This window comes from Phyllostomus hastatus, unplaced genomic scaffold, assembly GCF_019186645.2.
Source record: "Phyllostomus hastatus isolate PE091 unplaced genomic scaffold, TTU_PhHast_1.1 phas_contig_948, whole genome shotgun sequence".
Classification (NCBI taxonomy): domain Eukaryota; kingdom Metazoa; phylum Chordata; class Mammalia; order Chiroptera; family Phyllostomidae; genus Phyllostomus; species Phyllostomus hastatus.
This window is the reverse complement of record NW_025333993.1, coordinates 1,942,006-1,959,624: the sequence shown is the minus strand read 5'-3', so window position 1 is coordinate 1,959,624 and position 17,619 is coordinate 1,942,006. Positions and strand designations below refer to the sequence as shown.

Sequence of the window (17,619 nt, the reverse complement as noted above, 5' to 3'; positions counted from 1 at the left end):
TCTTTAACCACTGGCTTCTGAGATGTAGGAATCTCTGTCCGTTTCTCCGCTGTCCGGGATGACACGGTGGCCCAGACTCATTCTGGACAGCTCCTGCCCTCCGCTGTCCGGGATGACACGGTGGCCCAGACTCATTCTGGACAGCTCCTGCCCTGGGTGTGGGGTCGGCCGTTTCTCCAGGGGGCCCTGATTCCCTGCGGTGGGGACTGGCTGCCGCTGGGCCATTTCAGGGGACGGAGCTAGAAACTCAGCGTGACAGCACAGCCTCAGCTCGCACGGGTCAAAGTCAGGACTCCAGAGTCGTGATGAAGTGCTCTGTCTTCCGTGTTTTCTTCCTGTTTTCATGGACACGGGGGTTGGCGGAGTTGGGTGAGGTTTTCGGAGGAGCTGCATCCCGGTCCTCTGAGGCCGTGCGGGAACCCCAGGCTGTGCCCGAGCTTCGGATTCAGCGGGTCTGGGTGGGCCTGGCCTGGGTGGGCCTGGCGCCCGCCATTCTAGGAAATCCCCACGTAATGCCTGCTGCAGGTCCGCCTCGATCTCTGCGTAGCAGCTTTCCCTCGGCCTCAGCGAAAGGGCCTGTGAGCACAGATTTCAGGCCTTTTCAGTGGTTCTTTGTGGCCTTCGGGTGCGTGCTGCCGGGAACAAACGGGTGATGGTAGGTTTAAGGGTGTGAGGTCCCTGTCATGGCTCCTCTCCCCGCGGTCATACTACCAGCCGTGTGTGCATTAACTTCCTTTGTTTTGTTTTTCCCTGGTATTTTTAGGGAAAGGGTTTTCAAAATGTTGTTTTGTTTGATAACGATGTAAAATATTTACAGTCTTTCAAAATCAAGTCTGTCAAACAAGGTGTATGTAAAGGGTCTCCGGCACATACCCCTGTCCTTTCTACCCGTCCCATTCCTTACCTGAGTGGCCTCCTTTCATAAACAAGCTCACACGTGCTTGTGTTTCTCTTAGATTAGAGATCGCAGGCTGGGCACGCTTCTCCCATCTTGCTCTTCTCCGCAGCATCACCTGGAGCACACCGCACCCCAGCATCTGGAGACCCTTCCCAGGCCTGCCTCCGGCCTGTGGGACTTGGTCAGTTCAGGAGCGGTTCCCTGGTTCATTCTACGAGCCCCCACAGTAGAATTTGAACGGTTTCCTCTTTCCCTGTTTCAGATAGTCCTGCCTGGAATAATAGGCTTATTGTGTCCGTCTTCCAGTTTTGCTTGTTGTATCTGTAGGGGATTGCCAGGGCTGTGGGAAATTCAGTGTAATTTTGCTACATGTTGCCAAATTACCCTACATAATGGTGTACCTTCTGAAAGCTGCAGTGGGCTCCATTGAGAAAGTGATTTTGAACTAAGTCTTTAGGGAAGTGTTAGGGAAGCTGGAGAAAGTCCCTTTTATCCAAGTCCCCAGGGCGGAGGCCGTCTGGAGCCACATGATCTCTTCTTGAATTTGCAAGTGCTGTGATTCACACTGCTACAGTCATCTTTAAAAATTTTAAAATACACGAACTGTTGAAGACGGACTCTTCTGTATTCTTATGTTTGCATGCATGTGTCCAATCTTTCCGTCCCTGTTTCTACTCTCCGGTGTTAAGGCCAGCCCAGGGTCTGAGTGCTAGAGGTGGCTGTTGGCCCCCACCCCCCGCTGGTCACAGGTGTCACCCAGACCTCATCAGCACTTGGCAAGTGTGCTAATTATCCTGTAGAAAAAGAAAAGGACTTTGGGACTTTGTTTGGTATCGGTTGTAGTCCCTTTTCTGCAGATTTCCGCAGCATAAACCTTGATGGACACTAGCATACTTTGTGCTTTTTCCCTCTGACTGCACCTCTCAGGGGGGCACTTAGCACTGGGGAAGTGGGCTGAGCAGAGTGGAAGAGTGTGCATGTGTGCCCCTGTGTGTGTGTGTGTGTGTCACAGGGAGGGTTGGGGGAGGGCTAGATGGAGTGGACACACCGTGAAAGCCAGTGATGAAATGGCAGCCTATACTGAGCCGTGATTTAGAATCACCCTCGTTTTGGCAAGCCACCATGTAGCAAGTGACAACAAGGGAAGGCGACCCCCATCATGCCACAGTAGGGACTGCGTTTCTTTAAACTCGGCTGGCCTCTGGTGCAGGCCTGCGGGAGGGCTCATGGCGTTCTTCTCGAATATGTGCCTTCCGATATAGGGAGGGCAGTTTTTTTTAAGGTATTATTTTAGCCCTGGCTGGTGTGGCTGATTGGTTGGAGTGTCACCCTGTGACTAAAAGGTGGCTGGTTTGATTCCTGGTCAGGGCACGTACCGGGCTGCAGGCTTGATTCCCCTGTCTGGGTGGGTATGACCCCTGGGCCGGGTGCGTACGGGAAGCAACCGATTGGTGTTTCTCTCACATCGATGCTCTTCTCCTCAGGTGAGGGTGAAAGAAAAATAAAACAAGAAAGATATTATTTTAATTTTATTTATTGATTTGAGGGGGGGAGAGAGAGATGGATATTGATTTGTGTTCCACTTATTTGTGCATTCATTGGTCATTCTTGTATGCGCCCTGGCCAGGGATCGAACCTGTGACCTTGGCCTATCGGGATGATACTCTAGCTAACGGAGCTACCCAGCCAGGGCCAGAAGGGCAACGTTTACGTGTAGAATGGGGGTCAGTTGCCTAGTCACTTTACGGGACAGACCGGCCTGGCTTTCTACCTGTAGAATCTGGTTGACACCTGGATCTCGTTTTTTGCTCATGAAGCTTCATGCCCGGTTCCCACTCAGCGCGCGAGCCTTTTGTGCAGTTCCCGGTGCGTGGAAACCCAGCGCACGAGCCTTTTGTGCGCAGGCACTCGCGGAGGGGGCTGGGGAGGGCTCCCTGGAGTCCGGGAGTGTGCAGTGGGTAATGGCTTTCCCCAGGAGAGAGCTGCCGATGGGAAGCATTAATTAATTTTTATTACTGCATTTATATTATACATAAATTTTAGCAAATTGGCTTTACACATTATTGAACAGGCTAAAAATGACTTCCCAGTTTGTGACCTTGGACATTTTTATCGTCCGTTTGAAAGTCTCTTCTGCCGAAAGCTGTTGAGAAATTCACGTTTGGTCCGTGGGCAGGCACGTGCGTTCTTAGGGTTAAAGGCAGTGGTCTCCCAACACGTTTTCAAGTGGGAGTGAACCGCTGAATCATGAATCCTTGCCTTCCTTTGTTAGCAGCATGTTAGCTGAAGGAATGGCTGTTTCTGTAAAATTTTCCATAAAGCAAATATTGGAAAGATATATATCTTCTTCGACTCTTTTGTTCAGAAGTCGAGTTATAGAATCTCTTCCCTGCGAGGGCCGTGAAGTGGGTCATCTCGGCCCCACGCAGCCACTGCGCTGCTGTGTGGTCTCCGGAGTCCCCGTGGGGAGTGCTCGGATGTGGGGCGCCTACTCCTCCACAGGCTACTCCTTCAGCTCACGCCAGGCCTGTTGTGTGGAGCTACAAGAAAATGAAGAAACAGAGAGCAGCACACAGAGCCGTAGAGAACATTGGGTCAAGGGCCAGGCCGCCTGGCTGAGTGAGTCCCAGCCTTGATGCTCCTGGCGGCTTGAGCTCGGGCCAGATGGGGAAGTTCTCGGGGCCTCGGTTGCCTTCTCTGGAGTGGCACTGTCTGCTCGGGCTGGGGTCAGGGTGCAGGGTGGCCGAGTGCAAGGTGCTGAGGGTGTGCCGGCCGCCATGCTGTGTGTGTGGGCCGGAAACAGATGGCCCCTCCTGACTTCTGTTCGCTGGGTCTCTCCTGGTGCCAGACCCCCTGTAGCTTATTAGTCAGCCCTCCTCTGTCACCAGGGCAAAAGTATTACACAGTGTAGGGGCCGGTTTGTTTCAGTCTGGCAACTGTGACTCCGCTCTGTGTGTATGGGAAACCTGCAGAAGCGCAGTGGTGGGCAGGAGCCAGTCCTTCAAACCGAGTTTCCCCATGGGATTTTTTTTTTTTGTCAATTAAATGCTTTTGTTTTTTTTTCCCCTTTAAGTCTTTCACATACTTTTTACAGTTGTATTAGTTTCCTGTGGCTGCTGGAACAAATTACATAGATTTAGTACCTCTAAGAAAAGTCGTCTTCTTGGGCTGAGATCTAGGTGTTGGCTGGGCTGGTTTTCCATGGAGGTTCTGGAGGAAAGAATCTGTTTCCTGGCCTTTCCCAGCCTTTAGTGGCCCCCACTTTCCTCGGTGCTCGCTCCCTCCCCCGTGTTCACAGCGGGCAGTGACCGGTTCAGTCTTGGGTCTGGTTTTTCTGCCTCCCTCTTGCCCTTTCTGGGACCCTTGTGAGGACCGGGGGCGATCTGGATAATCCAGAGTAATCTGTTTATTTAAGGCCTGCTGGTTAGCAGCAACCGTCACCCACCTGCACCTTTATTGTTTCCTTGTCAGTAATGTAACCTACTTACAGGTTCCGGGCACCGGAGCAGAGTTGTGAATGCCCTTAGCATGCCTGAAGGAGAAACTATAGGAAGTAGTGATTTTACAAGCCTGAAAACCCTGTGTCCTTCCCGACCGAGAGGTGCCTTTTCAGTTTAACCTTGTGATCCTCTGAGGTATAACTTGTAGCTCTCTCTCGAGCATTCAAACCACATTTGGTAATTTATGCTACTTTTCCATATAGATGGTTTAGTGCCAAATTCAACCTTATGTCATAATTGAGTCCTAGAATATTTTTGAATTATCGCATAAGCATAGGAATATTAACAAAATAAATCTGTAGCTTTTGATCATAGATGCAAGCATTGTCTCTTAGGTTAGAGAGAAAGTGTGCCTTTATTGTAGACAGCCTGTGTTCCTGGAAAGCGGAGTGCGAACAGCGTAATCTCACCCCCAAAGGGCGCCGCTCGGGGCGGCTCGGTTTGGACGTGGATCCAGGGTGAAGCGCTGGCTGTGTGTCTTGTCACCAAAGCAGGGCGCCCTAGAGTCCTCGCTCATTCCGCGTGCACTTAGTACTGATTCTGTTCTGGTGGCAGCGGGCTGGTAGGAATTCCAGATTCGGATTTTAAAACGCTTTAATGTGCAATGCTTTGTGGCCTCACAGTTCTAGCGGACCCAAAGTCAAGGTTCTGTTGCATAAAATGATTGTCAGTGAGCAGTTCCATTGCCCTTGACACTGACTGAAGGTAAAACAGATGACCCGCGGCCGTGACGGCAGCTTGTGCCTGGGCCGACCACGTGGCCGGTTCGCAGCAGCGTCACTGTATGGTCTGTCTGGGCCTGTTCCTAGGCTTGGGTGAGACTCTCATTTTAGGGGTAGCGTCTTGGGTCTAAAAAGACTGGCCTACAGGGTTCTATTTTTAGTTATAATGGACTTCTTTGAAGAGGAGAGTTGCTTTAAAAATGGCTGTTTTTCTCATTGTTTCATTGTTGGTGATCTAATATCTAAATGCTGCATCTGTATCTGTAGTGATTTACGTTGTGTAAATTGGACTCGTGTTAGTTAGTGTCTTTTTAATGCTGATCTAAGATACTAATTATTTACTCTGTAATTTAGACCCCACGTGCTTCTGTTTTAAAGATTTTAAGAAAATATTAAATAGAGTTTGTTGAAATACATTTATGCTTAAGTCACTGAAATAATCTTTTTGAATTCTTTTCCCCATGTTTGATTAATTCTTATCTGCTCGTGACATGAAAAAATTTTAATTACATGATAGATACAGGAATATTTGCTGGTAAAAATCTCAGCATATGCAGAAATAGTTCAGGAAATAGTGCAGGTCCGTATCAGCCATCTGACTAAACGTAACAGAAAATCCAGTTACAACTGGCAGAAATGATAAGAAAACAGCCCATATAGTCAGAGACCCAGGGCCGTGCCTGTGTTTCTTGGGGAGTGTCTGAACGGGGCTTCCCCAGCTTGCGGGCTCTCCCTCAGCCGGGGACAGTGCCTGGCTGGTCGGGGCAGCACGGAGACCGAGAGCTTACGTTGATCGCTTCAGAGCAAGGTGACTGTCCCTGGCATTTCCCTTCACAGTGGAGTGTCTCCTGCGCCCGCTCCTCCGTCACCTCCCTGCCAGGGTGCCACCCGGCACTGATGCGACAAGGGGCAGAGCCGTGTTGGTGTGTGCCTGCCCCGGAACCGCCCGCGGTGCAGGGGTCACTGAGTGCCCAGCTCTCCACGTGTCTGTCCCCTGGTGAGTGGGGAGGACCGGCAGCGTGTGTGTAGACACACATACACACACACACACACACACACAGATTTGTGTTCATGGGACTGGGCTTTGAATTACTTGTTAATTATTTTGATGTCTCCCCCCTCACCAAAAAAAAAAAAAGAAGCTTAGTTGTTAAGTACTTTGAATTGACTCTTTTAACAGGCCTCTGGGGTCAGAAGAGTGAACACAGCAAGTTTCTGAACAGCGTTCTCCGAACATGGGCACATCAATCTTAAGCCTCATATTTGCTCTTAGTAGCTGTTTTCTAATAACCGAATCCTTGGTTTTTCTCTCTCGCCCATGGGATTAAAACAAAAACTCAGCCTGGAAGTTGTTGCACGTACAGCTCATGACCTTCTTTCTACTCAGTGGTCGGGCTGTTTCGGAATGCTACAGCGTACCCACTGTTACTTTAACTACCGGTCACACAAGCCGAGATCTCATTCTTTTGGGGTTTTCTGCCTAAGCCCGTTCCTGTCTTGCTGTTTCAAGCTCTGGTTCTCTGTAGCTCGTCTTCCAAGGCCTCTCTAATTTTCATGATAATATAGAGTTAAGAGCATTGTAACTAATAGTAGCTGCATATTCAGAGGAAATCATGGTGGCTTTTCTTCATTTTTGTTCAATGTAGGACTCTGATGGGCTAGAAGGATTTGGCCTTCACATTTAAATAGGGCACTGTGTCAGTTCGCCAGGGCTGTCATAACAAAACGCTACCCACGGGGTGGCTTGAACAACAGAAACTCATTTTCTCCCAGTTCTGGTGGCTGGAAGTCCACGCCCAGGGTGTCAGCAGGGTAGGTGTCTGCAGCCTCTCTCCGTGGCTTGTAGGTGGCTGCTCACTGGCTGCGTCCTCACGTGGCCGTTTCGCACCCCTGCGTCTCTGTGCTCTTCTTGTGAAGACCCAGTCAGATGGGGTCAGGTCCCCCGTGGGTCTCATTTTAACTTAATCTCCTCTTTCAAGACCTTCCTCATCTCAGATAGTTTCAATGTATGAGTTTGGCGGTGGGCGGACACAGTTCATAACAGTCACGGGGATCAAATGGTCACACGTTAAGTCCCCAGTTACTGTCAGAGGACATCCTTGTCCTTGACAGATGTGCTCATTAACCTGTAATATTAAAAAATAAAAATTTGGACACAAATTACATTTTTATTCCACAACAGAATGTAAGAAAAGTTGTTACTGTATTGTGTCCATTTATACAAGTTTTATTGTATAGTAGAATTTCCTGTGTGGGAAAGCTTTGGGGGGTGGGGTGGGACCAGGAGGCACTTCATTTGTTTACTCTGTGCCCTTACATTAACTAGGCGTTCCCGTGAGACTTCACAGCGAGACTTCTCAGCAAACCGAGGGAGAGAGGAGAAAGCTTCCATGCAGTTGCCCTAACTTCTGCATAAGAAAGAATAGTGATTTTTGTACATTAATCTTGGAACCTTTAAAAGAAGCAACAGAAGTTGGCAAAGACAAGAGATCTAACTGAAGATTTTCTTACTTGAATGATTTCTAGGATGACCACCAAATAAAGGAACATGATTAAAACAGAAGTTGTTTTTATTTTTACAAAAACTGGAGTAATAGTAACCCTTACGAGGATTTACTGGGTATCAGGCCTTGTTCGAGGTCATTTATTGGGGTTGACTCATGCAGTCCCACCTCAGCCCTGGGGGGTGGTGTCTTCCTCCTGCATTTCACAGAGGGTCGCTTGAGGGCTGGGGGTGCGGGGGTGGGGGGTGGGGGGCTGGGTGAATGGTCTCCGTAGGCTGTTCAGCTGGTGGGGGTGAAGCTGAGACGGGATCCGGGGGGTCAGGCTGCTGTGGTCACTGTGCCGCCCCCCCACCCCCGCCCTCGTCCTCGGGTGCTGGCGGCGCAGCTGCCCAGAGCGTCATTCTTCCCTCTCGGCAGTGACTTGGCGTTGTTCGGTGGTTTAGGAAGGGTTGTTTTTGTTTTTGTTTTGGAGGCTCATGACAGCAAAACAAGCAAATGTATTAATGGCCCCCATCAATTCCCCATGATTTCTGTAAGACCAACACAAAAGCAGTTTGGAAAATGGTTTTGCTCAATGTCGGAGGATCCTCTGAGTACAAGAATTTGAGTAACCTACAGTAAAAAGGTCCTCTTCTGGCTCAACCGTAACAGTGTGTCACACTCACTGTATTTTACGAGCGCTCGGTGGGCTTCTCCGTTCGGTGTGGCTGCTGTGGAGGGGCTGAGTGAACAGCCGAGTGTGTGTGGGGCATGAAGTCAGACACGGGGGGTATGTGGGGGGCGCTGACCGGTGGCTGCCAGCGTGGCCGGGTGCTCTGAACGCCTCGGCTCGCAGACCTCCCTGTGAGGCCCCCTCCCTGTGAGGCCAGCTGCAGTGTGCCTGCTGGGGACGGGCGGGGACCGAGAGAGAGAGACTGAGCGCCCGAGTTTCGCATGGTGTGTGTGCGGGGAACGTGTCCCAGACGTTTTCGCTCCTGGTGTCATTCTGATGCCTGTGGGGGTTATTTTGATGAAGAAGTTCATATGCACCTCTCCGGGTCTCCTTCTCTGCCTGGAATGTTCTGGCTGTTGTCTTGAAGCCGAAGAAGGCGGTGGCTGCAGAGCAGGCTCAGGAGTGAAACTGGGTGGGAGTGGCGGGGCTCCCCTCTCCCGAGGTCGGTGGCTTTGGGCCAGTTACTCAGCTTTTCTGACCCTCCTCCCTCTCGGGGGGAAATCAGACCCACCTCATGGAGGTGTCGTGAGGGCTAAGTCAGACCATTAATGTCAGGTGCTGGGTTTTCTAGAGATTGATTATTTAAAGATATGAGACAGTGTCGTTTTTTGATGTCATTTTACTAAATATGAAATAGTCTAAAATTGTCAGTTTAATAAATTTTAGATCCCATTCTGCCTACATTTACCTAAAAATGTCCTGACTGGATTTCTCTTTATTCCTGTTGTAGGTGCTGGAGACCAGAATTTATTCACCTCCATTTACCCAACGCTTTCCCAGCAGCTGCCGAGAGAACCGATGGAATGGAGAAGGTACGGCGTGTGTGTTTTCTGGCCGCGTCGCTCTCCTCACTTTCCAGACATCCCTGTGAGCACGGGGGGCGGGCAGACTTAAGGCCTGAGTCCTGAAGTGAGCCGTGGAGGAACTGGGCGGCATCACAGCCGTGGGCCTTCTTCCTCGAGGAGTGTGTTGGTTTTCCTGACGAGACATCGGGTAGCAGGAAGAAGACGATTCTTCTGAGTTACAGGCCCACCCTTATAGGAACGATTTCTGTCAACCCTTTAAGGGTCGTCAGAATGTCTCAGAGCCACAGGCCTTTGGGAAAGGAGGCACGCACTCACTCAGGCTGCACATCAAGCAGAAGATGGGCCTTTATCTGCGCTCTCCTGAGCAGCCCTGTCCCCCCGAGCCCCTCCCCAGGCTCTTCCTTACGGGGAGAAAGTGTGCGGAGGGACCGCCCGCCCCCCCCCCCGCCCCCGCCCCGCTCTGTGTGGTTGTTCATGAGTGACGAGTTCAAAGGGGATGGTTGACTCTGAATTATCTTGTTGGAAAACTGATTTCTGGTAAGGTATTATTTTTAGAAAGTGTTTGGCTGTTTATTTGTTAATAGGAGTAATCTGATTTTAACAGGGTGGATACATAATTTTCTGTTGTTGTTCGTGTTCACACTGTTCTCATTCTTGCTACATTGTCCCTTTCCGACTACCGGTTTGTACCCAGCGCCCAGAGGAATGGGGGAGGCTTCTGGGGATGACTCACCCAGGGCCTCCACTGAGTCTCGTCTGATTTCTGTGCCTGATTGTTGTGCTGCAGGAATGTGTTTAATGACTAGCATTCAGTATAAATAGAGTGCGGAAGGTGGGAGAATTTCGGAAAAAAAAAACAAAAAAAACCAAAAAAAACGGCTCAACCTCTGAGGAGGCCCAGTGCTGTGAATGAGAGAAAACAGCTCATTCAGCAAATGGAGGAATTTACTGTCTGAAGAAACAGAGTAATCGGAAAAGGATTTCAAATAAGAATATACTGTGTAAACATTTATAATAGAAAGATAAAAGAAAAAAGTGTATCCAAGAAGCAATAAAGGGAGTTAAGGGGGGAAAAATGAAGCAGAGGGACCACATAGATTTAATATATGTACTCGCCTTCACCTCCCTGAAACTTCACTAACGGAGCCAAAGGACTGGAGAAGCGTAAGTGCACAAGGACAGAGAAGGGGGTGGAGATGATGGCAGCAGAGGGGTCTGGACACCTCTTTGGTGGAAGGAAGAGAGATGGAGGAGTTGGGAGAGACAGCTGAGCCCCATGTGTCTGCTGCGGTGGCTCCCTGAAGAGCAGGATGTCCCCGACAGGTGACAGGGCCCACCCAGGACCTTGGAAGGCGAGGGCAAGACCAGGCTGGAAAGGGAGGTGGCAGAGGGTGTGGGCAGGGGGCAGGGCGATGCAGGGCCCCTGTCATGTGTCCGCTGAAGCAGTGGCAGTGGTCTGCCCCTGCCAGACCCTGGGGGGCTGGGCTGTCTCTCTGTGGACCGAGAAGCTCTGGACCCTTGGGCATGAGGCACTGCGGCAGGCGGGAGAAGGGCCGTCTGGAACCAGCAGGTCTGAGTCTGAGCAGGGCGCAGCTGAGACCCCAGGGACAGGACCCGCCACACTCCCTGTCTTAGAAAACATTGGGAGGAGGCCCTGCACCCGGTCTGGGACCTGGATGTGCTCCTGAGTGGGGCAGCGGGGCGGTGGGCTCTGGGGGATGTCACCAGGGAAAGGAGCTGGTAGGTGACCTGATGTCTAACTGTATGGGCGTGCTCAGAGAGTTGTCATTTCTGTCGGAGAGCTTTGGAAGGTTTCAAAATGGTGACACTGGGAGCTAAGAAAGGGAAAGTGCCAAGAAGAAGAAAAGTTAGGTTCTAAAGCTACTGTAAGAACAGGTGTCACTTGGCCTATTAGTGAATAGTGCTTCTGCTTTTAATAATGTGGGCGGCACTGTGACAGAGCTGCTGGGAATGGGGAGGGAGGGGGAGGGGGGCAGACGGACAGCTGGGTCTGCAGCTCCCGTCACCCGTGGTGGCAGATCGGGTCTGAAAGTAAAGTGCCTGGGGCGAGGCGGCGGGTGGACTTGTGGCCCCCAGAAGGTGAGTCTCTCTGGGACCAGTGGATGCGGACCTTACTTGGAACAGGAGTTTTTGCAGATATAGTCAAGGTAAGGATCTCACAATGAGCTCATCCTGGACTTGGTTGCGCCTTAAGGCCAATGACAAATGTCCTTAGAAGACACCGAAAAGGAAAAGACACGTGGAGATGGAGGCAGAGGTTGGAGTGATGCATCTGCAGGCCAAAGAACGCCAAGGCTGGACGGAAGGCAGGAGGGAGGCAAGGAGCGGATCTTCCCTCAGAGCTCCCAGAGCGCACCAGCTCCCACCAGCACCTTGATTTCGAATTCCTTGCCTCCTCGACTATGAGAAGATCAATGTTGTTTTAAACCTCCAGGTTTGCAGTGCGTTTTTATTGGCAGCTCCAGGTGACTAATACGTGGGTGAGGCAGAGAGGACGGGGTAGGCACCTGTGCTTGTGTGTGTGTGAGGAAAGCTAACTCATAATATCTGACATGTTAGAGTGTACCCATATTGCTTTGATAAAAATTCAACACTAACTGAGTAGATCTTAGAGATAGAAAAGCTTGAAGCACAAACTTTGCTAGATTCACTGCACAGCTGCACAGCGGAAGGGCAAGTGAGTGAGTCGAGAGATCAAGCTTGGAAATGCTGGGTCTGATTGCCGGAGCTGGAGATGGAAAGTGTGGACGGAAAGCCGGGACGTGGAGGGTCGGTCCAGGGGTTTCAGCGTCCTTCCAGTAGATGTTTCAGGGGAGAGAACAGAGGGTGGAGGACAGGCAGTCTTTGAAGCACTGACTCCAGGGTTTCCCCAGAAGTGATCAGGGATCTCAGGAGCCCGCGGAAAGCCAAAAAGCAAGAAAGCAAACGAAAGCCGTGCCAAGAAAACAGAGAAAAGGGAAACCGAATTTGCATCTCTCTCGACATGCAAAATGCAGCATAAAATAGGACATTGAGGACGGCCTTCCCAGAGCACTGAGGGAGAACACCTCTGAGCCGAGCGCCGGTGCCCGAGGGAGAGCCGCGCCGGCCCTTCCTTCGGGGGCCCCGGGGGAGGGGGCGCTGAGAGGCATCTCGGGGAGACGAAACACGAACTCAGAATTCACAAGATGAAAGAAGCAGCTGCCAGCAAACAAGTCAAAATATTTTGCTGAAGCTAAGGTATCGACCCTTTTAAAAATGAAAAAAATCTGAAATTCCAGACGTGTGGAAGAAAGCAGAGAGAAGGTGTACTGTCTTTCTTGTCTCATTCAAGGAGGATACATTTTTTTCCTTCAGGATTTTATTTTTAGAGAGAGAGGAAGGGAGGGAGAAACAGAAGGAGAGAAACATCGATGTGTGGTTGCCTGTCGTGTGCCCCCCAGTAGGGACCTGGTCTGTGACCCAAGCATGTGCCCTAACCTGACTGGGAATCGAACCGATGACCCTTTGGTTCATAGGCTGGTGCTCAACCCGCTGAGCCACACTAGCCGGGGCTACATGTTTACATTAATTTTTGAAAGAAAATATACATTTATGTATAGTAAAATAAAAATGTAACCAACAGCAGAATAGGAATAGATGGTTAAGAGGGGAAAAGAAAATTCGATTAATCTCACAAAGCACAGAAAAAAAATAGCTTGCAAATAGGATATAGACGAGTTCATGCGTGAGCCTGGTCACTTTCAACATGGCTGGTGTCGGCTTGTTAAACGTGGACGCTCCTGAGATTGGAGACATAGCCTCTCCCTAGAGGTGGAAATAAGTCTCAGAAAAAGACACAGGTGACATAATTTATTTTCAGAAGTGTAGCTAGATAGCACCCATGTCCTCTGATAGCCTCAGGTTAGATGTTTGTAGCTGGTGGGGTGTCTGTGTTCTTGCCTCTTGGAGCAGGAAAAGGGCGGAGGGCGGCCACCACGTCTTTCCTTGTGTCCTGCAGACAGAACCTGTTCTCGTTTCACCTGATGATTCTCTCTTCTGGGCGATACAGGGGACAGAACTCATGGTGCAGTGTAAAGCTTTCGTAGTTTCAAAGTGCACATTTGACATCTGGGAGACTTTTCTTCTTTTCCAGCGACGCAAAGATGAAGTTAAACTCCAAGTAAGGTCCATTTTCCCCAGAAGCCTGCGTTGTTGCGAACGGCCTGGTTAGACAGCACGCTCCTCTGCACGCGAGCGTCACTGAGTAGCTGACCCATGTTACGGATCGGCAGCCTTGATGTGTAGTTGCGAACCGTGTTTAAAATAATTTACAGAATTTTTGGGAAGACTCATGCAGGATTAGTAGTCTATATGTACTTCTGAACTCGTGGAAATGATTATATTCCTGTTGCATTTTTTCTTTCTGCTACACGTCTGTCGGTTGCTTTTCTCATTGGCTGTAAAAATTGTTTGCAGGTCCTACGGCCGGGCTCCCAAGATGATCCACCTGGAGTCCAACTTCGTGCAGTTCAAGGAGGAGCTGCTGCCCAAAGAAGGGAACAAGGCCCTGCTCACCTTCCCCTTCCTGCACATCTACTGGACGGAGTGCTGCGTAAGTGTCCGCCGCGGGGACCTGTCTGGGAGTCGGGTTCAGCCCTCGCGGGTCTAGGTGTTTCTGTGACAGCCATGACTTTCATGTGTTCTCGCTGGCGTGCCCTTCACCCTGGTATCCTCTTGTCCCGTCCTCGGCCGAGAGCGTGGCTTCGTTGCATCTGTCTACTCTGGTCCGGTGCGTTGCCCTCGGGGTCATTGGCCAGTGCAGTCTTACTTCCCGTGCTCGGGTCCTGTGGGCCATCCCTGTGCCCCACCCAGTGACCACTGGGTGTTTCTACTGTTTGTTCTCGGCCTCGTGTCCTCAATCTCCCGTGTCCTCCCTCACGGCCGTGTCCTCCCTCATGGCCCTGTCCTCGTGTGGCCCTTGCCGGCTCGTAGACTTTCTGAGGCCAGGGCGCCGTGTCCTCCCTCCTGACCCATGCCTGTCGCGGAGGCCCCCCTGACTGCGTGTCCGGGGAGTGAGCGCCGCTGCTGGCGGCCTTTCCTTGTACTTGGCCGTTGTGTGTTCGTGAATCCGGGAAGAAACTTTACGTGGGTCATTCCTTCCTGTCTTTTTGACTCTACTAAAGCAAACATTTAGCAATATGCAAAATACATAAATCATTGCAGGGCATTTTAACCTGAATCTGAGGAGGCAGAGGCAGTTTTTGTCATTTTGATGAGAATGAACTTAAAGCTCACGCCGGTTTCCCTGGACTTGACCCCACGCATCTTTTGCTTTTGCTCAGTGACACGTGTGAGACGTTGTCCATCAGGGGGATTCATCATAGACCCAGCCCCCGGGGCTCTTACCGGGGCTGGTCACCTGGCAGCTCTGCCCAGCACGTGCCCCAGACTCCAGACCCCCAGAGGGAGAGCAGGTGTCAGCACGGCCACCGTGTCTGCACAGACAGTGTGGGCCCAGTGCGGCACTCCCTTCACACGTGCTGAGAGCCCCCCGGAGTCCCCGTTCCCCGGCGCCGGCCCAGGGCCAGCCTTGAGCGCAGGCCTGGCCCCTCTTCCCTCCCCGGCCCCTCAGTGGTAAAGTCAGGTTCGATTCGTGGTCGGGGGTTGTCTGGTTTCCCCTTGCTGCGAGCAGGCCACCTCTGGGAGCCACTGCAGGACAGTGTGAGCACCCTTCTCCTCATCCGGTCGGTGTGAGCACCGGGACCCACCCCCGGGTGGCCTGCTTCCCCGAGGCGGCCAGCCCGTGCCCTACTCTAGGAAAGAGCCCGCATGGGTTTTTGGGTAATTCAGTGCTTTGCCGTCAATTAGTCTTTCTTATTTGATGTCCAGATTTCTCAGATGTGGCCAGTGAGGGTCAGTTCAGACTGGCCCGTGTGTCCCCGTGAGCATTTTCTAACTTTCTGGGACAGTAAAGATGTTCTGGGTCCCTGTAGTTTGCTGCCCTGATCCCGGAACCAGCCATGTCTTCCCAAACCACTGTGTCCTTTGCCGCCGCGGAGCGCCCCTGCTTCCTGCGCTCTCTGTGGACAGAGCGAATGCAGGGTATCGCATCTCCAGAGACCAGAGCGGATACGGTGCCGCGGGGTCCAGCCTGGCCCCACAGGGCTCTCCCTGGCCTCTCCCCGCTCTTGACCCCGCCGACACATCTGCTGCGGGCCCGGTCCTGCCGGGAGCCCGACACAGCCTCACAGCTGCTGCACCTGGGCTGCAGCTGGACGCAGGCTTCCAAGAGGAGTTCAGCAGTGGTTTGCAGTTTGCACTGTCCTGGACAGACAGGAACGCTCACTCCGGTCTGCGTGGGCCAGACCCCCTCCGCCTGCGTCCTGTTAGTGTTCGCCCAGGTGCTCTTGCCCGTGTGTTTTCACGCGGGGTTTTCTCTCCATGATGAATGTAGTCTGGCTGGCTGTTTGTGCTGCATCTGAAGGATCTTGATTTTCTCATGTTCACCTTGCTGGATTCTTCGGTTGTTTGGATTAGTGTCATCGTTGATTCTCTAGGCCCCAGTAGGGCTTTCCAGATACCCTGTCATGTCATCCGCAGATAGAGGTAGTCTGACCTCTGCGTGTGCAGTTCTGTGCCTCGCGTGTTTTCTCTGCTCCAAGACGTGGTTAAGTGGCGTGGAGACAGTGGGCACCGAGCCTTGTTCCCGGCCTCAGCGGGAATGCCTGCCGTGGGTCCCCGTTCAGTACCCTGTGGGCTGTAGGGGCAGAGGGAGGTTTGTAGGAGCGTGTCAAGGCAGTTCCATCCATTCCTGCTTTTTCAGGGCTTTTTAAAATTAGAAATACATTGTTGAATTTTGTTAAAGGCTTTTTTAGACACAATGGAGATAGTCATGATTTTTTCCACTTAGATCTATTAATACGTTGAATTACATTCATGGGTTTCTTGTTATTGTGCCGCACTTGCGTTCCTGGTAGAAATCCCTCTGGTCAGGTATTATTTTCTTAATGTGGGTTAGGTGTTTGTTCACTTCATTTAGGATGTTTGCATCTGTGTCCACAAGTGATTGGTCTCCGCCTTTTTTGTGTTCTGTTTCTCAGGTTGAGGGACCAGTGTTACACTTGATTCACCAAAAGAATTTTGAAGTTTTTTCCCTTCTGCTTCTGAAACAATGTATATAACACTGGGACTCTGTGGTCTCTGAGGTTTGGTGACATTGTCCCGTGAACCCCTCTGGGCCTGGTGCTCTTTGTGGGGTAGTTCCTTGACCACTTCCTGAATCTCTTCCGTGGAGATCGGTCTGTTTTAGCCATTTGTCCATTTTGATAAACTGCATTTTTCTGAGAAATTGTATATTTAGTTAAGTTTTCAAATTTACTTCTATTGAGGTCTGTGGTCTTTTTTGGCTTCTAAAATACGCTGTGTCCACAGCTGGTTCCAGCATGGCTCCTTATTCCGTGTGTGTGTGTGTGTGTGTGTGCGCTTTCTCCCACTCTTCCCCCACGACGGTGGTGAGGGGCCGGTTCTTCCTCCCGGAGCACCGGGGTTTCCTTGTCAGTCTGCTGTGCTGTTTTTCTGCGTCTTCATTAATTTTTTCTTCCACTTTTCTTTCTTTTAAAAAAAAAATTTTATTTATTTATTTTTAGAGAGGGAAGGGAGGGAGAAAGAGAGAGAGAGAGAAACATCAGTGTGTGGTTGCTGAGGGTCATGGCCCGAAACCCAGGCATGTACCCTGACTGGGAATCGAACCTGCGACACTTTGGTTCGCAGCCTGCGCTCAATTCACTGAGCTTTGCCAGCCAGGGCCCACTTTTCTTATTTTCTTTCTTTTGTTATGTTTTACTTTGTTCTTGTTCTAGTTTTTTTGAGTTGGAAATGCATTTATTTTTACTCTTTAAGTTTTTATTGCTATGGGTCTGTATAGATAGGGACTTAAATACACTCCAGTGTTCTGTAATTATTTTGGGGGTATTCTCTATTTTCTGTTTGTGTTGCCTCTTTCAGCTAGTAGTTTAACAGAAAGTTTTTTAATTTCCAAAAAGAAAGTTTAAAAATTTTTAAAATTTCTAATATTATTGCATTGTTTGCTTTATGAAACTTATTTTTTCTCTGTGACCTAATAAATTATCAGTTTTTGTGGATGGTCCATGCTTGTTTGAGAATGCATTTTCTCTTTTTTCAGGTGTTTATGTTAAATATGTATTCATAGAAATATCTTGCTGATTGTGTTGTTTAGATCATCTATATTTTAATGTTTTGTCCATTTGACCTGTCTTTAACTGACGGCGGTACGTTAAAGCCTTCCCCACCAAAATGTTTCTCTTCTCTCGCACCTTTTGCAGTTGCTGATTTGTAAAGGAGGTCGATGTATTGTTTAGTGCATGGGTATTTGTAACCAGTATAACTGTTATGGAATGAAATATGTCATTTAGAAAATGGTTTCTGAGTAGCATATCTTGTTTTAGAAAGGCCTTGTCTGTCTGAAGATAACTGAT

At 50.3% G+C, this 17,619-nt stretch overlaps 1 protein-coding gene across 1 annotated transcript in view; it reads left to right on the top strand.

The window, feature by feature from the left end:
• TRAPPC10 (trafficking protein particle complex subunit 10) overlaps positions 1–17,619 on the top strand; it is an 87,560-nt gene that overhangs the window by 11,603 nt on the left and 58,338 nt on the right. The window contains exons 2-3 of the mRNA XM_045852456.1: positions 9,067–9,148; positions 13,601–13,736. Of these exons, the coding sequence (XP_045708412.1) occupies positions 9,067–9,148; positions 13,601–13,736 (218 nt within the window). The remainder of the gene's footprint in view (positions 1–9,066; positions 9,149–13,600; positions 13,737–17,619) is intronic.